Raw genomic sequence first — 19,494 nt, forward strand, 5'->3', positions numbered from 1 at the left:
AAAAATACTGTACAGTACGGGCTTACACCATATAAAATCTCCACTTTCCTCTTACACAAAGAGGATAGGGTCTTTGTTAGTGGAGAAAAGTACGGAATGTGGACTGATGTTTGAGGAAATTATGATTACGTGCACGTTTTAAAACAAAAACGAAACACGGGCTAATCTTCTAAATCGAGTGGTCAAAATACCCTGATACCCTTCTGACATCAACAGAGTCCTCCTTTTTCGTTACTGCCTATTAAATTGGTAAGCTTCACGAGGATTCTTTTAGTTCGTTTGAATGGGTATTTGAATCGAAAGAACCTTGGGTTCGTTTCTATCTTGGCCATCGGAAATAACTAGAGACGGATGGATGCTTGAAACGTGTTGGAAAATTTAAACTTTTTGGAACGCTAATGTTATTGAATACTTTAGTGAGCAGCGTCATCTTTTCTCACTCCTCTTTTGTCTTAGAACGGTAACGTTATTGAATACGTCTCTTTTGGCTTAGAATCTTTTTCCTTCTCTTTTGGTCCTTATTATTTACGCCGGCTTTCCCCATTATTTAACGCTGGCTTACCCATTAATTACCCCAGTGTACCCATTATTTCCTCCGGTGTACACCCTATCTCCGCTGGTGTACCCCATTATTTACTCCGGCGTTCCCATTATTTCTCTTTTAGCTTAAAATTCTTTCCCTTCTCTTTTAGTCTTCATTATTTACACCCCATTATTTCTCTTTTGGCTTTGAATCTTTTTCCTTCTCTATTGGTCATCATTATTTATGCCAACTTACCCATTATTTACTTTTCCGCCGTCGTACCCATTTATTTCCGTCGGCGTACCCCATTATTTCTCTTTTTGGCTTAGAATCTTTTTCCTTATCTTTTGATCCTCATTATTTACGCCGGCTTACCCCATTATTTACGCTTTTCAGCCGGCGTACCCATTTATTTCCGCCGGCGTACACCCTATTTCTCTTTTGGCTTAGAATCTTTTCCCTTCTCTTTTGGTCATCATTATTTATACAGTTTAACCCCATTATTTACGCTTTCTACCGGCGTACCCATTATTTCCACTGGCGTACACCATATTTCTCTTTTGGCTTAGAATCTTTTCTCTTCTCTTTTAGTCCTAATTATTTACGTCGGCTTACCCCATTGTTTACGCTTTCCGCCCGTGTACTATTTTATTTACGCCGGCGTACCCATGAATTCTGCCGGCGTACACCCTATTTTCGCTTACACCCTATTTCCGCCGGCGTACCCCTTTATTTCTGTCGGCGTACTCATTATTTCAGTTGGTGTACCCATGAATTATGGTTGCGTACACCCTATTTTCATTGGCGTACCCCTCAATATTCTGGCGGAGTACTCCTGAATCTGACGGCGTTCTCAGCCAAAAGAGACGTGAGAAATAATAAAATAGTTGTTCTAAACCAAAAGAGGCGTATTCAATAACGTTACTGTTATAAGCTAAAAGAGAAGTGAAGACCAAAAGATGAGTGAAAAGATAGAAACGAACCCAAAGCCAAAAGATACGTATTCAATAACGTTACCGTTTTAAGGCAAAAGAGAAGTGAGAAAAGATTATGATTGACTTTGGGTTGTCAGCGTTCCAAAAAGTTTTTCAACATGTGTCAAGCATTCATCCATCTCTAGTTATTTCCGACGGGCAAGATAGAAACGAACCCAAGGTTCTTTTGGTTCAAATACGCATTCAAACGAACTAAAAGAAGCCTCATGAAGCACGCAAATTTAATAGACAGTAATGAAAAAGGATGACTCTGTCCATGTTAGAAGGGTATGGTCTTTTGAACACCTGATTTTGACGATTAGCCTGCGTTTTGTTCTTGTTTTAAAATGGTGCGCACAATCCGTAATTCCTCTAAACATCAGCCCTCATTCCGTAATTTTCTCTTGCTAGTGGCCTGTTTACGCTTCCAGCAAGTAACGTGTTTGTTGTTGGGACTCTCTCTCTCTCTCTCTCTGGGTTTTATTTTAGAAGAGAGGAGAAGAGAAGAAAAACATCAGCCCTTTTGATTTCGTAGTAGAGAGACTTTTGGTCTAGGGTTTATTCTTTTCTAATTTCCTCCTCGAATACATCAAAGATGCGTCGATCATCCACAAAAAAACCCGCCCCAGCAAACCCAACTGGGTCCGTTAATACTCCGGCCGTTGATCTCTTTCGCTCTGGTAATTGATCGTTCCTTATTTCCCTTCTTTTCTTTTCTTTTGGTATTCGGATTCGATTTTTTTGTAATTGGATATGTTATGTGTTTTGTTTATGTGATTTTTCTCGATCTTGAAGGGATGTGAAGTTATTGGAGTTTTCTATGGAAATTGTTTGTAGGGTAGTAATCTGATGATTCAAATCGTCTTGCGTTTACATGCATGTACTGATTTTCGTTTTTTTGAGTTGGGTTGAGGTGAATCCTAGGGTTGCAACTCGGGTCGGGTTAAATTATCTCGGTTAGGGTCGAATCTTTATGGGAAAACCCAAGATTCATAAACCCGAGGGTCGACTCTTTATGGGAAAACCCAAGAGTCTTTGGGGTTTCCCATAAAGAGTTGACCCTACCCGAGATAGGTTATCAGGGTCTGGTTTTTAATGTTTAGCTTACTATAGGGATTCATTTTAAAGATTATTGTAGAAAACAACACATTTTCACACTAAAAATCTCTAAATTTAAGTTGGGAAGTAAATTTAAGAAGGAAATTATTTTTTCACATCACAAACACGATCACATCATTGAAAACAATTATATCAATATACTTGAAAATAATTTGGCATGTTTTGGATATCATAGCACACCTATAAGAGTCGGGTTGGGTTTTGGGTTTTCTTTTTCTTTTTAAACCCGGTTTGAAACCCGTCCCAACCCAAGACCCATGATTTCTAAACCCCACCCACTTTATTTTCGGGTTGGTAGATGCGGGTTGGGTTTTGAATCCTGCCCATTTGTTATTTTAGGCTACAAAGAAAGAAATAAGGGCCCGTTTGGATACCTCATGTATTGTATTTGGATTTGGAATTGAGTTTTGAATACAAAATGAATAGATCCGGCTGCTCATGTTGGGGGAGAGAGAGAGGGAAGGGGGCACTTCCTAGTGGAGGGGAGAGGTTGAGGAGCAAAGAGGGTGAAGGAAACTGCCAGATCTGTGGATTTCCAATTTCTTATTTGCACAGCATATTTGGAAATCCGATTTTTTTCATTGTCAGCTGCTGAATTGAAAATCAAAGAATTCGATCCTGATCCAAATTACAATGCAAAAAGGGCTGCAAATGTGAGAAATCCAAATCGAAATCTTCTCTGCATCGAAACGGGCCCTAAAGGAAAATATAAGGAGGGTCATTTAAACAAATCCACTTTTCTTGACTTCTTGGTAGAGGAAAACGAATCCCTTGTGGCTGGATTGAATTCCTATTCTATGTGAACTCCAACATTCTAGTGAAAACCAAAGGCATTATGAACATCGAGAAGATTCAGCTGTGATGGCTGGTCGGCAAGCATTTCAAGAACGCAATTATAGCTATCAAAACCCATCGAAGAAGAAAATTATTATGAGTTGGCGTAAGCAATGTTTCCTTGGCTCAATGAAACCAGTGCTGTATGCATGGACCTGTATTTAATGCATAAATTTCATGCGTAGATGACATCCCTATCTCATACATGGGTAACATATGGAGTATATCTCAAAGCATCTCGTTATTGACCAGCTTCATTCGTGAACTCATTCATAAAAATTACAGCTCTGGCCGCATTCCTTACACCATCACTTATGGATTATCTTATACTTATTGACTATTTTATTCATCTACATTTACTAGAGTTCTTCCTTTTTCATAGTCGGTTCTTGTCTCAAATTTAGAGCTATTTGATGTAAAGGGAGACGCTTGAGTAGTCTCAAGCTATTGTCCTTCCTCTATATGTTGTTCAAGATTATTAATTGTGTGTCCTTCATTCATTTATTGCAACAAAACTTTTAGTAATGTAATGAAATATATTTTGTGGCCTTCAAGACACTGTAATGAAGATGTAGAGTTCTGTAATTTGGGCAGGTATAGGGATTTTCTTTTAGCTAACTGTTTTGCTCTTGCCATTACTTAGTGCTGGCTGAAAAGTTAAAGTGCACGGGAAACGAAGTAGTGTTTAAAAAATTCGTGATTACATTAGCGTTGATTTGTGTAACAATGGAAATCCTTGGAAGCTATTATTGGGAGATTTTCTTTCAGGAAGATAGCTTGATTTCCCCTTGCTTTATGGTTTCTAATTTAATCAATGTTTCAAGTAACAATGCAGCTAAGTGAGCTAACTAAAGACCTATCATCTTGGGCCTCTCTTTATGTTGAAGGGGACGTGCTTAATGGGATAAAATGATTGTGCAATCAATGGTGAAAACATAGTGTCTCCACCGCAAGTTCATATTGATTCTTGATTGCATTCTTTTCTTTTAGGCAAGCCACAAAAACCAAGGTTTTAAATCTCGGTTTTGGTTTTTGTTTCGTCCGGCATGGAAATGGAAATGTTTCACTTTTAGCTGAAAATTTCAGTATAAATCTTATACAATTACGAAAACTTATGGAGACATGCAAATGATGGGCACTTAAGATGAAATTTTAGCAAAAACTAAAATAAGCACAAATACATACTAAAAAATCACCACATAAGCAATAAACTACCCATAATGGTTCAACAGCTTCAAAAACCTAGTGACATGGTCTGATATGTCAATGTGTCACTTTTCATATGTAATTCATATAAACATCTATGAGTAATACATTCGCCACATTTCAAATGCAATTCATATAAATATAATTATGTAACACATTCTGATATAGTATACCATTAATACACTTACGGTTTTGGGTTTGCTATACTTTTTGGTTTGGGTATGTGTTTCTGTGGGGATGGAATTAGAAACATTTCGGTCGTTTCGTGTTTGTTTCAGTGAAATATTAAAACTATGGCATAAACTATATTCAATTTGAAGTTCATGTGACAACCCAAGCACTCCGTCTGAAAATGGATGTCACTTATATTTATTTTTGCATTTCCTTTTTTGCTCTTAGGGACTTTGATTAAGCCCCAAAAGAAAATTTCTGCTTCCCCACAACCCCCACATCCTCTTGATGTGTGTTCCATTAGTATCCCTGTCCAACTGGTGTTGAGGGAATTTTAGGGATGCCAATGGCACAATCTCGATGTCATTTAGAGGCCTAATTAGCCATGTGAATTCTAATGATGCAACTATCTGGGCTCTGCATACGGTCATTGCTATCATTTTTAGGGAGTTGAATGGATGTTTGATTCTGTAGGGAGACTCATCCAACATCATCTCATGGGCTAAGAGGGTTAGTATGGGGACCTTGAGGCTGGAGAAATTCATTGATGAAGTCCTTAAAGGGTATAGGAACTCAGACTCCTCTATTCATTTCATTTCCTAGAAGTTCCAAAGAATTGGGGGATTGGTGGCCTAGATCTTGTGTCTGTTTTTTTTTTTGTCTTGTTTTAAAGCTTTTCCTAGTAATCTTTTCTAAAGGTCACAACTATCAGACAAAAAAAACAACAATCACCAATATATCATAGTTATTTATGTAGACATGTGTATTCCATCTCAAGAGATCTGTTTCAAACATTTGCTGCATGATGCATGGGTTTAATTACTTCCATAATTTCTTCAAACAAATTTTTTAATCTAATGATCTTCAAATTAATGTTTGGCCAATAAGATTTGTCCTAGATATACTTTGAAGCAAAAGTCAGTTTATTTTATGAGTTACTACAAGCAGCAATTGTGACTTTCTATTTGAATGTCTTATAAAATGGGTGTCCTTCGTTAGTGCGTCTACGAGTTCATCTAATCTTTTTTTATTCCCTTTGAGGGTAAACTGTTGTAACATGTGGTTACATTAACTCATTGCTTGTAATTATTTCTCTTCATCTTGTTCAGCCTCAAGTAAAGCTATTATCAAGGAATTAGAACGGATTGATCACCTTTTTAATTTTTATGTGGAGAAATCTTCCGGCACGATTGAGTAAGTGAATGAATCCCAGTCATATATATGGTCTTCACCGTGCCATTTAGATCTGCTTTATTAAATATGGAAAGCTTGGTGTAACTCTGAGAATTTTTTTTATATTGCAACTATTGTTCATGTCATGGTCTCTTACACCTGTTTTGAATTCACATTCGAAAACATGAAATTTAGGCTCATGTGACAGTTCAAGGCCTTGAAAGAATCACTAACAAAATATCGCATTTAGAAGCTCTTTTTATTCCACAATTTAGACAGAAAAGGAATTTTAATGAGTCTCATTTATGATGAGCCATCACTGGGAGGATGATTTTCATGTATATGGGATTGTAGTCTTATGTTTGGTTTGATTGATACCCATCATCTTGAATTCCACATTGGGTTTTATATTAGTTTGTGCATAATAGACTTCTGCAAAAGGGAATGTGTTAGAACTTAGATTCTATTTGGAACCACGAACAACTTTCAAAAAAAAAAAAACTTTTGCAATCATGTCCTATCTCATTTCCTATTCCAGACTCTCTACACGAATATGTGCTTGAATCATATTGTTTATCACCATTTTAATGTCTAACTTCTATTCCCACATCTTATGATGCTGTAGACTGTGATGATAGATGATGCAGGATTTATTAGCACAGAAGTTCCTCTCAGCTGGGAAAACTAGTTCTACAATTTTCCTATCTTGTTAGTTATGCATGCAAATCTAGTGACAACCTAAATTTTGGAAATACCAATGACACCATAGAACTTATTCCCAAAACTGACTATAGTTTCATTTCAAATTTGAGATTCCATGGTATGTTAGTTTTCCTTATGCCATACTTTTTGAGCGTGTATCGCCTAGTTGACCTTAGATGGGTGAGAATTACAGAATACTACATGATGTGTCTGTGTTTGTTCGGTGGGTGTGTGGGGTTAGTGTTGTGATATGAACCTTAGTCTTTTAGTAGAAATCTCCATCGAGAAGAGTATGAATGTCATCTCTCCTTCTCAGGTCTCTAGAAAGTGTTCAGTTATCCTCTTTTGAAACCGACTAGTGATCATCGGATCTGGCACCGGATCCTTAGGGTCATTCTCATTAGAACTTTTTACTGTGCCGATGGTTATGGAGGAATTGTGATTTCCTCTTCCCTTCTTATTTGATGATTCGTTAGGGATGTGACTCCCATAGGTTAGCTCAATAACCGGGGTTTGTGGAGGTTTTTGGTTGGATGGCGACAATAGCTTAGCTCAATATGTGTGAAATGGTAACGAAAAAGAGTTTCAACTTGAAAGCATGTTTTTTCTCTGTAAATAGGAGTCCATGGACCACCTATTTATTCCTCTCAAAGTAGTATATGGGATTTGGTTTGTGATTCTATCATGTTTTGGTCTAAAGTGGGTACTAAAAGGTCATTTGATGATAAAGGATATTGCTTTTGGACCTTTGCTACTATTCCAATATGTGGTCTTTTGGTATATATGGGTGATAGAAATAAGAGAATTTTTCATGACCATAGAAAACCAATTGGGGGACCAATATGGGTTATGGGCATAAAAAAACTGACGTATGGATGGGTAAGTATGAGAAAGGAATTTCAAGGTTAGCAGATGAGATGTTATTCTGAATTGGAGCATGGTGCCGACAAGTTGTTTGCCACTAGGTTGGATGGAGCCAGGATGTACTCCACCTCCCAATATATTAAATTAAATTTTGATGTAACTTCACATGGAAAGCTGAGTCCAGCCAGTGTTGGAGATTATAGAAGTTTTCTCTGGACCTATTGTTACTGCAGACTCAAATGAAGTGGTCGTGGAGCAATTCTAACCAGTTTACACATCTTGTGGGTGGAAGAAGATTTGAAGAATGCGATAGCCTGGGTCAAGAGATCGTCCGCAGGCTGGTGGAGGTTGACAAACTTTATCATAGAAGTGCTTGATCTTAATTGGGAAGGCTCTTTGACTTTCAAACACTTTCCAAGTAGTTAATGAAGTAGCAAACAATTCAGAAAGAGCAGTGGATAGGAGTGGTCTTGTAATAGGAGATGTAGACACCAATACAGATAAGGAATGGGTTTATTGTATTTTTTTGTTTGCTTGGGACTGCTTGTCCAGTTCCTATGATGTTCTCCCAGTGCAAGGAGATTTGAAGAATGTAATAGATCGGGTCAAGAGATTATCTCTAGTCTGGTGGAGGTTGGCAAACTTTATCACGGAAGTGCTTGGTCTTAATAGAGAAGGCTCTTCGACTTTCAAACACTTTCCAAGTAGTGAATGAAATAGCCAACAATTCTGCTAGAGCCGTGGATTGGAGTGTTCTTGTAATAGGATATATATTTTTGAATGGTTTCAATTTCATTCATAGAGAAGAGGGTAGGCCGAGATGGTCAACCCAAGAGTACATATAGAAGCCACACGGAAAACAAAGAGAGACAATAGAAACAAGAAACATAGATCACGGCGGAAGGAAATCAAACATGAGCTCCTGCTTCCCACACCATCCCTAGCAAGTTTATCTGCCACACTGTTAGCATATCTTCTTGTATGTTTAAATATGATTGCCGAACCTTCCACCCGGTCTTGAATCTCGTCAAAGAACTGGGTGAACCTCCAAGGTGGGACAATCGATCCTTTAACCCACCGAATAACATTCAAGGAGTCACCCTCCACAATAATCTTATCCATACTTTCTTTATCCAAACACTTTATCCCCTTGTGAACGGCTCTAACCTTTGACTCACTAGCATCTTTAATCCCTAGCGGACCAGAAAAAGCCCAAATAACATCACCACTTGAATCTCTTAGGACCGCTCCTATACCAACTGGGCCGGGGTTACCCATACTAGAGCCATCAAAGTTTAGTTTGAGGAGCCCATTCACTGGAGCCTCCCATTCGTGAGCAATACTTGGGTACCTCTCCACACTGAAGCACACCTCCTTCCAATGCTCCCATATGTCAAAGGTCGAGACAAACCGAAATGAAGGGAGAGTTCTTACCCACACTATTGTCAATGCAATCGCTTTGATAAATAAGAAATGAGGAGTCTTTGCAGCACCATCGAACATTCAAGTATTTCTTTCTTTCCAAATAACCCATAGAGTTGGTAGGAAGTAATTATCAATGTTGCCAAAGCGAGAATCGAAAGCGGGAATCAAAAGTGGGAATCGAAGGCCCCCGGAATGGTCGGAAGCAGGAAGCGGGAATCGTGAAGTCGCCGGAGAGTCGCCGGGAATCGTTGGGAAGTTAGGAATCACTAAGGAACCTCCAGGGAATTGCCGGAAAATCGCGTTTCACATAACATTAAACTGCGGTTCTCAAAACTGGGAATCACGTTTCCAGGGAATCATAAACCGCGATTCCCAGAGGTGAGAATTGGGTTTCCGGCGAATCCGAAACGGATTCCCAGTTTTTGGGTATTTAAGAAGAATCCTGTTTCGGATTCGAGAATCGGGGAATCGCGGTTCCCCACTCCCAGGGAAGAATCCCGCTTCCTTGGTAATTATTCCAAAGAACTCTTCCTTTTTTTCTTCCAAGGGACCATCGCCCAACTTTCCAGAAGATCTGAAATCTTGGATGGAAAAACCAAAGACATTCCAAACCTGGATAAAATATTGCTCCATACCTCCCTGGCAACCTTGTAATAGGAGATATAGACACTAGTACAAACACTAATACATATAAGGGAGTGGTTTATGGTATTTCTTTGTTGGCTTGGGACTGCTCGTCCCCTATGATGTTCTCCTATCTTTTTTTCAAGCTTTGGTCTTGTAAATCTTTTCTATTGTTGCTCAAAAGAAAGAAATATTCCATAACATGTGAAGATTCAATAATTACTGCAATTGCAAAATGGCTCATCCAATGGGTTTTAAGTTGTGCAGAAGAAAGAAGGCAACTCTTTGGTTCATTAAGAAGATAACTCGTAGTCAGTATCATGAAGGGGTTGGATATTTACTAATATCTCAACAAGTTGGCCAAGTTTTGGCAATTATATAGGGAAATTGATGGACCTGCTTTTTCAGTGCCACGAGCATGTTGGGCTTGAATGGTACATTTGTATCTTTGATGCGCGAGAAATGAGGCCTAAAGGGCTGATCCCCTTCTTGTTCAGAAAAGGGGCCCCAAGAAAATGAGATATTAGGCCCATCATTTTGGCAAGTAGTGTTTACAAGATCATGCTGAAGTATTTGCTCAATGGCTTCGTGAAGCGAAGAATGAATTAATTTCTATCCTTCGTATGGCATTGATGGTGTACGGATGTCTAGATTTTAGGCTCCACGATGGGGTCTGATAATAGTTTAAGGCAGACGTGGACGAAGCGCATGACTAATCTGTGGTGTATGAATGCCTAGGTTTTAGGCTTGAGGATGGAGTCAATGGTTTTTAGCTAGGCATAAAGAAAGTGTATGACCATGTTGATTGGAACTCCTCAGGTTGCACTCTTAAAGAGATGATGTTTTTTTTATGAAGATGGGTGACCCCTTGCATTTCCATTGTGAGTTTCTTTTAGTTGGTGAATGGTTTTCCAAAAAGCTTTTTGGGAGTTCTAGGGCTTTTTTTTAAGGTGGAAGGACTATTTATCCCCTTTTCTATTCTACACCATTGTTTCATTGGTGTAACTAGACTTATTAAGCAGTCACTATGGGATTGGTTGAAAGTCTTCAATATGGGTGATGAGGGCCATATTTACCATCTCCTATTTATTGATTGTACTTGGCTATTTCATGATGCATCTCTCCCTAGGGCTCTGAACCTGGGGTTCATCCTTTGCTAACTAACTCAGGGTAGAGTTATATTTGCTGGTAAGGGTAGAAAATTTTTCTAGTTAAGCTAGTGGAAGTTTGGGCTGTAAGAATGGACTGGTCCCACGAATTAGATTGCTATTGCTGTGAAATCCAATTCCTCTTAATTGCATGGATGAAAAGCCCTGTACCAAAAATTATGAAGGTGAGAGGCAACACCTTTGCAAATTATAAAGATGAGAAAACCCCCATGAATTATGAGAAATCTAATCCACATTAATTTTGTAGACAAAATAATGGAAAATATTGGGGACTGGAGATTGCACTTCTCATGCTCAAAGGTATAACTCAATCAAGGTAAGAGGAAAGATTTCTCTGGATGCTTAGACAAATGGGTTTTATGGTACTAACTTTGAGTATTGTCAACTCGGTACTTTGGAATTGTAGCAACCTTGGAAATGGGATCACATCTCGAACAGTATGACTTCAATCAACAAATCATCCTCCCAACAAGCTTCATGATTGTGGTAGATCAAAGAGTGAATCAAGGTAAAGAAAGAGGACTCAATCGATCTTTGAAGAGGTTGACCAAGAGACTCACATGGAGTGCTTCAAATTAACCTTCAAAAAGGTTGGCTAAACGAATGGAGTGAACAAAAGAAAGAACGCCCACAATCCCGGGGCAGACCTGAAAATTTTATTAATACTTAAAAGAGCGATACACTAGTTTTGAGAAACCCATCTAGATGGGACTCAAAACTAATCTAAAACAGTTCTACACTAGAGAAAAATCGAAATATGATTAAGGAAAAACTATCGTCCTCAGATTGGGTAAGGCCAGTCTATCACATTTGCTCACTGACGGAGCCAGGAATTTGCTCCATGGCGTGCAAAGAATAGTTGATATATAATAATGAGAACTGCTAGAAAAATAGACAGGATCCTCTGCTGTGACTCGTGTGCAAGAATACCAGAAAAAGAGCTCGAATCCCCACCTCATTTTCACTTTTGTTTTTATTTTCAGTACGGAGTTCCGTTTTGGAAGTGTTTTCCGATAGTAAGTAATAATTTATTTATTTTTTTGAATGGTATAGGATTCATTAAATAAAAGGGGAACACTCGAAAAGGGTGAAGCCAACACATAGCAGAATAAAGAATGTACAAAAAGCTACAAGGGACAAGAGAAGCTAAAAGAACATCTCATGGTGGCAAATGGTAAAAAAGAGCTAACCCTTCCTTGGACACCCCTCCCGTGCCAATCTATCAGCCGCTCCATTTGCCGATCTTCTGACATGATTCAACAAGAGGTCTGCTTCCTCCACCAAAATCTCGGATCTCATCGAACTAATGGGAAACTCTCCATGGAATGTCATGGGATCCCCTGAGTCATTTTATGACATTGAGGGAATCCCCTCTAATAATTAGGTGGCTCATTTGGGACCATTAAGTGAAAACCCTGAAGCAAAGCTCTAACTTCCGCCTCACTTGAGTCCGTGATACCGATAGGGCCGGAGAAGGCCCATGGAGTGTTCCCATGATGGTTTTTCAGCACACCTCCCACTCCAGCTGGTCCTGGATTCCCAAAGCTAGATCCATCAAAGTTGAACTTAAAGAATCCAGGAGGTGGGGGTTCCCAATCTTGGATAATAAGGTTGGTTCTTTCCAAGCTCATGCAAATCTCCCGTCACCTAAACCACAAGTCATGGGCTGAAACAAATTTGAATAGGAGAGATCTAGCTCAAGAAATGGTAAGGCTATTACTTTGCTGAATAGGAATTAGGGCGTCCTAGTTCCTCCATCAAAGACTCTAGCATTCCTTTCTTTCCAAAGAACCCATAAGGATGCTAGGAGAACCATTCTCCATAGGATTTTTCCCTTCTTCTCCCATAGAACCAGCGACCATTCGGTTAGGAGATCAATGAGACTTGAAGTAAAAAAATATATTTTAAAGTAAAAAAAAAATCTCATTCTTTATAGCAATTCTCAACATTTATATTGGCTATTGCTAGCTTTTTGGAAAAGGAAATGATATTTTCCACCCCTTTATCAGTATTTCCATTCCCCTTTTGTCTTTTCCGAAACTAACTTCATCGAGGGTGGGTGGAAATATCATTTTCCTTTGGAAAAGTATGTCCTTTACAGCTAATGAGAGAAAATAGACAAGTCGGTTAGGAGGCAAATTTGTATGCCAACTACAGGAACTCATTCCCAAAACCCATATCAGATATTAATTTTCCTCAATGGCCTACATCAATTAGATTGCACAACTGCAAATTTGCTACCTTGTTTTATATCATTCAGGCACTCATCCCCGAAATGCCCCCATCCATTGAAAATGCAATCCCTCAAAAACAATCCAAAAAACTAGAAAACCCAGAAAACGATTCTCAAACTCATAATAAGCTTTATTTGTATGCTCATATTACACTCACAACTTGGATCCTTTTCATTAGATTCTTCTAAAAATCACTCATCACATTAGAGCCTTATCGAGGCCATATGTGATTATTCAAGTTACTTTCCCTTAGAGCCTTATCGATCAACTTGGATCCTTTTCATTATTGCTTCTAATAGATGTGTCAGTGTTAGGGATTCTTTTTATACACAGGACCGTAAGGTGTTATGGAAAGTGTTGTTACATAGACGCTTCTTTGATAGAGAGATTAATATGGTTGTTGACTTGTTGCCTTTATGTCTAAGCTTGACTGGGTCTTCATAAGAAGTGGAGAGGGCACAAAGGGCACAAGGTTTTGGATATGGTCTTCTGATGGGATCTTTTATCATCTCAGTCATTGGGCTTTGCCCCCCTTTGTTCTGATAAATCGTTGCCACTCAAAAAAAATAAAAAAATTAATTCATCATGGATCAAAATGCAAATATGATCAAGATACCCTTTTTCTTGATGCAAAATCTTATTAATAGAGATAACATCAATTCATTGGAAAATGGAAATTTATAAAGTATGACTCTATAACAAGTTAACAACTACTGTTTGTTATATCACCCCAAAAAATGTGAGCCCACATGAGTTTTTCACGCTCGAGCTCAGATAAGCTTATCTGAGCTTGAGCTGAAAAACAGTGTGGGCCCACATTTTTGGGGTGATCCAAAGCATTCATTTGGAAGGCCCTTACATAGATAGGGTTCCACAAAAATCAGGTGGTTAGGATCATCCTAACCCTTACATTTGTGGAGGGAAAAAGGGCAGATTTGTGGAGAAACAGTATCTGTCCATTTTCCCTCCACTTTTGGATGGGTTAGGATGATCCTAAGGACCTGATTTTTTGTACACACCCTATCCATGTAAGGGCCTTTCAAATGAATGCTTTGGATCACCCCAAAAATGTGGGCCCTCACCGTTTTGAGACAAACTCACTCTGTTTTACATTTTCCGATTGGCTGCTGAGAGATTTTTGAGAAATGTAGTAGGGATTTGTGGTTTCACTCTCGGTCTCCTTAGCAGCACTCTAAGTTAATAAATAAATAATGTTTCCACAATTTTGAGATCTTTTTGAAACATCAAACACTATTTTTTGTAGGAAAATGTTATCAACACTACTGTATTTTGATGAGGGCACTCCTCACTTTATTAAAAGTACGGTATGGACCGCACCATAGGATGATCCAAACTGTCCATTAGATGGGCCACAGCCTAAATAGGCTGTCCCCAAAAAATCATTGCCATAGGTTGATCCTAACCCTCCGATCTGAATGTTAGAGGGTTGATCCTAACCCTCTATAGATCGGAGGGTTAGGATCAACCTATCGAAATGATTTTTGGGGCACAACCTATTTAGGTTGTGGCCCATCTAATGGACAGTTTGGATCATCCTATGGTGCGGTCCATACCGTAATTTTAATAAAGTGAGGAGTGCCCTCATCAAAATAGTGAAAATACAGTAGTGCTGATAACATTTCCCTATATATAGCCTTTTTGGTGCCGACCCAACTAGCTTGGGACAAAGGCTTAGTTGAGAGTAGAATAATAGCCTTTTCGGTTTTACAATATTTGTGTAATATTGTCTAGGGGACTGATTACACTACCATATTTTGGTAACGACACTGCTCACTTTGTTTTATACTTTAAATTAGCTTTTCTCGGCTAATACATTACTGAAAATAATATGAACATCCAATCAGCAAAATAATATGACGGTTACAATACTCAAAATAATATGGACATCCAATCAGCAAAATAATATGACAGCTGTTACAATACTCAAAATAATATGAACATCCAATCAGAAAATTGTAGAACAATGTGAGCAGTGTCATTATCAAAATATGGTAGTGTGATCAGTCCCTTGCATACACACTAACTTTTTTTCCCAGATTGTAATTCCCTAAAAGCTCTTAGCAGCCAATCAGAGAATGTAAAACCAAGCGATTTCGTCCCATTATCAACATATGGTCGCACGGTTATGAGTACACACACATAATATTGTATAGGGGACTGATATTCTCACTACCATATTTTGATAATGGCAATGCTCACTTTGTTTTACACTTTTCTGATTGGATATTCATATTATTTTGAGTATTGTGAAAAGCTAATTTAAAGTGTAGATCAAATTGAGCAGTGCCATTATCAAAATATTTTAGCATGATCAGTCCTCTGCATACGCACACGCATACAGCCATACAACAACAACATTTTTTTCCCAGGTTTTTTTTTCACATTTTCGTACATTTTCTTTCACCTGTTTCTAAACTCCCAATCTGAACCTTGGTAACTATGGTGCACAATGTAATTCTAATGCAGATAAACTTATTGCCTGAGACATTTCTCATCGAGAATTTGTGCTTTTTAAAAGAATTCAGAACTTCTATTTTCTTAAGATGTTTTGGGTTTATTCTTTTGTAATCTCATAAACTCTTCTTGTTAGAGATTTACAATGCACTCCCTTATTTGCAAGTTTCTTCAAAGCAAATTTAAAGTGTAAACCAAAGTGAGTAGTGCCATTTTCAAAATATTGTAGTGTGATCAGTCCCCTGCATACACATGCGCTCGCGCATACACACAAGAACTTTTTTCTCAGGTTTTTTCCTACATTTTCAAACATTTGCTTCACCAATTCCCAATCTGAACCTTGGTAACTATGGTGTACGCGCGCATACACACAAGAACTTTTTTCCCAGGTTTTTTTCTACATTTTCAAACATTTGCTTCACCAATTCCCAATCTGAACCTTGGTAACTATGGTGTACAATGTAATTCTAATGTAGATGAACTTATTTCCTAAGAAATTTCTCAACATTTTTTTCCATTTTAAAATAATTCAGAACTTTTTTGTTAAGATGTTTTGAATTTATTCTTGTGGAAGGTAAATTGTAATTTCATAAACTTTTCCCTTGTTATTGTTTAGCTTATTTTCTTCAACACTTAAATTGTTTTTACAGAATATTTCATAATGATTACAAATGAAGAACCGTCTTTTTCCGTCCTGTTTTAATGAATTTCAGACATCCTTTTCCTTTCTTTGAACAGCCCAGAAGGAATCGAGTCACTTTGCTCTGATTTGGAAGTGGATCACACTGACGTCAGGATACTTATGCTTGCCTGGTATTATTATTATAGACATGCCATTTAGTCGGTATCTGCATGTGTCATTGGATTTGTTTCGCAAGCCTGACTTCTCTTTAATCCGTGCTATTAAAATTGATAAACTATTTATGTTGTCAGGAAAATGAAAGCTGAAAAGCAGGGATATTTTACCTTGGTATGTAATTGTTTTAGATAAATTAATCTGAATTAAAGAATTCTCTTATTTCTTGTAGATATAGATGGTTGTTATTCATTGTTGTGTAACCTATAGTTCTCATCTGTTAAATACTCGCCTGGAAAAATTAAATCTGTGAGGCCTTTTTGGATTGCAGGAATTTTTCTGAAAAGTTAGGAAATGAAAATATTTTCAAAAATTTCCTACTGCCTTTAGACACCCCCCCCCCCCCCCCCCAAAAAAAAAAAAAAAAAAAAACTTGAAGTAACACTATTCAATTTTTACTTAGAAGGACCTTCAATTTACCTCAAAATTAACCACAACTGTATCATTTCCCTAAATATTGTGGAAAGAATTCCCAAGAAAATTTTCTGTCAGAAATGTTTGTCTTGCTATCTAAACAGGGCCTAAATTCATGATTTTTTTGTCGTTGTTTCTCCCCAACATTTCACCCTGTTAACAACAGGACGAGTGGCGAAGAGGCCTGAAAGCACTACGAGCTGACACTATCCCCAAATTAAAGAAGGCACTCCCAGAACTGGAGAAAGAGGTACAAACTGAATGCACTGGAGCTGAAATTTGCTCAGTGTTGCCAGTCTATTATTCCATATCCAAGCACACTTTATTCTTATTGGAAATCTATTTTCAAGAATGCTTTTTGGTAAATATGAGTTGGTCTGTGCTTAAATTGGTTCTCTCTGTTGGCAAAATTAGAGTTTATATGCTGATATCTTGTTGAATTTTTTAAAAGGTCAGGAGGCCAAATAATTTCTTGGATTTCTATTCATTCGCATTTTGTTACTGCCTAACAGGTACATTTCTTTTCAGGTAGTCTGTTATCCTTAGAGGATGGGTTACTTTTGTTCTATGCACAGCTTGTGAAAATTTTTGTTTTTTTTTGTTTTCACAGAGGAGAAGCAAAAGAGTATAGACATTGATAGCATCTGTGAATTGCTGGATCTTGTTTTAGGGTTCCAGTACCGTCCCCAGGTTGATTCATTTATCGAGTATCTAAAGGTAAACTAATTGGCAGTTTTAGGGTGTATCTTTTGTGAGACTGTAGTCATGTTTTAAGAAATAGTTCCGAATCTTTACCGGTTGAAAAACATTTATTCCTGCATCTTCCTGTATGCACATCTTATGGAAGGGTGTGTGAATTATCGTAAAATTCCATTTTTACGCAAAATTTCATATTTGAATGTCTCTACATGGACATTTTGCAGTATCAGAATGACTACAAGGTAATGAATATGGACCAGTGGATGGCCTTTCATCGATTTTGCAGTGAGGTATGACTGAACTCTGATGATACCATTTTCATTGCTGTTTTCTGAATGATTTTTCGTTTTCTTCCAACATCATATAAATTGGTTATATTCTCCTGTCTTTTTGTGTAATCTGAACTGCTCTTTTAACTTGTACTGTACAGATAAATTTCCCAGAACTAGACAACTATGATCCAAACCTTGCTTGGCCCTTGATTTTGGACAACTATTTTGAATGGATGCAAGCAAAGCAAAGATAGGTTCAACATTTTTTCAAGATCTTGTATTTTCGCTTGAAACTAAAATGCTCATTAAAGAAGGTACTTGGATCATTTTTTCTTTGTCTTCCTTCTGTCACACTTGAAAACATCTTAGGAAAGAGTGGCACTGAATTTTTTCATCCTATTTTGATTTTTATCCAGGACCCTACCAAATATCTTCATGCAGGAGCACTTGTTGGAGCCTCTAGTGCAGAATTTGTATTTTTTGTGGTCTGTGAAGGTGCTTGAAGGGAGGATATTGAATTATTTTTGCCGTATTCTTGCTGCTTTGTTGGTATTATGTTAGTCTTCCTTGGATGAGCAAATCAAGCAAAATTGATTGGTTACAGAATTTGGAAAACAAAAATGCAATACTTTAAATCTAAGTTATGACTAACTTTTGCAGGCACCTTGCCAATTTGATATATGCATTTTCTTTGCACCCTTGACCCACTTCCAATCATGGCTTGCATTTCTTCTCTTCCATATACTTGCAAGTTAAGGACCTCTTTGGATTTGGCCAAAGATGATTTGCGTTGGATGTATAATCTTTTATACAAAATAATGGTGAAATCAAGCAAGCACATGGATTGAGAACACGAGATTTATAAGGGCAAAGGTGATGGGTCACTAATTTGCTATGGTAAGCACATGGATTACGATCCATCCCAACTGTAACTGGGCCTCGTGGAGATATTTTGGGACATAGGGTATGAAATGATGGGACCCACCTATTTGTCATCACTAGCCCAGCTATTTGCCTCTTGTATCGGATGCTCCTGGCCCCTCTATCAAGGGTGATGGAAAACCCGTCTCTTAAATTGATTGATTATGTAAGATCACACCCCCTCAACTTCAGTTTTGGCCCCAAAAAAATTATGGACTCAAAAAGAAAAGAATGGTGACAGAATGAACAACAAAGATAGAGAGGCAAAATTAAAGTGGAGAGAGCAACAACCAAGCAATCTTTGCAGTTGTTTGATTATATCTCTCAACTTTTAGTTTAGAGGAAAGAGCTGAGGAATCATAGGAAATGCATTAAAGAAATACTCTCAATGCCTCTACTTCTTTAGAATAATCTCAACCCTAATTCATACATAGAAAAGGAACTACTTTTGATGTGGATTTGCGAACTGCCATTTTTTTTTTTTTTTTTAACTTTAAGGTTTCACATCATTAACCACTGCTTGTTTGGGCTTGATTTCACATCACGGATAATAAATTACGGCCTTATATGGCTTGGATGTAATCCAATGAGGCATGCCTAGGGGGGTCCAATTTTTCATATATTCGGGTGGTGTCCATGACCCAAAATCTGCATTTGCCAGACAATCCTAAGTCCTAACCATTTCATCAATGTACCATTTATTTATTATTAATTTATTTGACCCTCTTTTTTGACTCTTGAATGACCACTTACAATCCAAAATGAGCCTGCTAAATGGATGGTCTAGATCGATCAAAGCTGGGCCCGCCACTGCGAGATTGAACTAGAGAGAACCTTGG

At 37.9% G+C, this 19,494-nt stretch overlaps 1 protein-coding gene across 2 annotated transcripts; it reads left to right on the forward strand.

The window, feature by feature from the left end:
* Positions 1-1,930: 1,930 nt before the first annotated feature.
* LOC143879508 (defective in cullin neddylation protein (DUF298)) lies at positions 1,931-18,397 on the forward strand. Of its 2 annotated transcripts, none has more exons than XM_077381935.1 (10): positions 1,931-2,177; positions 5,937-6,021; positions 16,232-16,306; positions 16,427-16,463; positions 16,930-17,013; positions 17,215-17,275; positions 17,374-17,480; positions 17,687-17,752; positions 17,893-17,988; positions 18,151-18,397. In XM_077381935.1, the coding sequence occupies exons 1-9, from the start codon at positions 2,093-2,095 to the stop codon at positions 17,986-17,988; spliced, it is 696 nt and encodes a 231-aa protein (XP_077238050.1). In that variant the 5' UTR covers positions 1,931-2,092; the 3' UTR covers positions 18,151-18,397. The 2 variants fall into 2 exon arrangements, 1 of the variants encoding a protein (XP_077238050.1); XR_013251303.1 differs by having other exon boundaries at positions 1,932-2,177; positions 17,893-18,048.
* The last annotated feature ends 1,097 nt before the right edge of the window (positions 18,398-19,494 follow it).

Source organism: Tasmannia lanceolata, unplaced genomic scaffold (assembly GCF_043159265.1).
Source record: "Tasmannia lanceolata isolate RefF3 unplaced genomic scaffold, GAP_Taslan_0.1 ptg000006l, whole genome shotgun sequence".
In the NCBI taxonomy this organism is placed as follows: domain Eukaryota; kingdom Viridiplantae; phylum Streptophyta; class Magnoliopsida; order Canellales; family Winteraceae; genus Tasmannia; species Tasmannia lanceolata.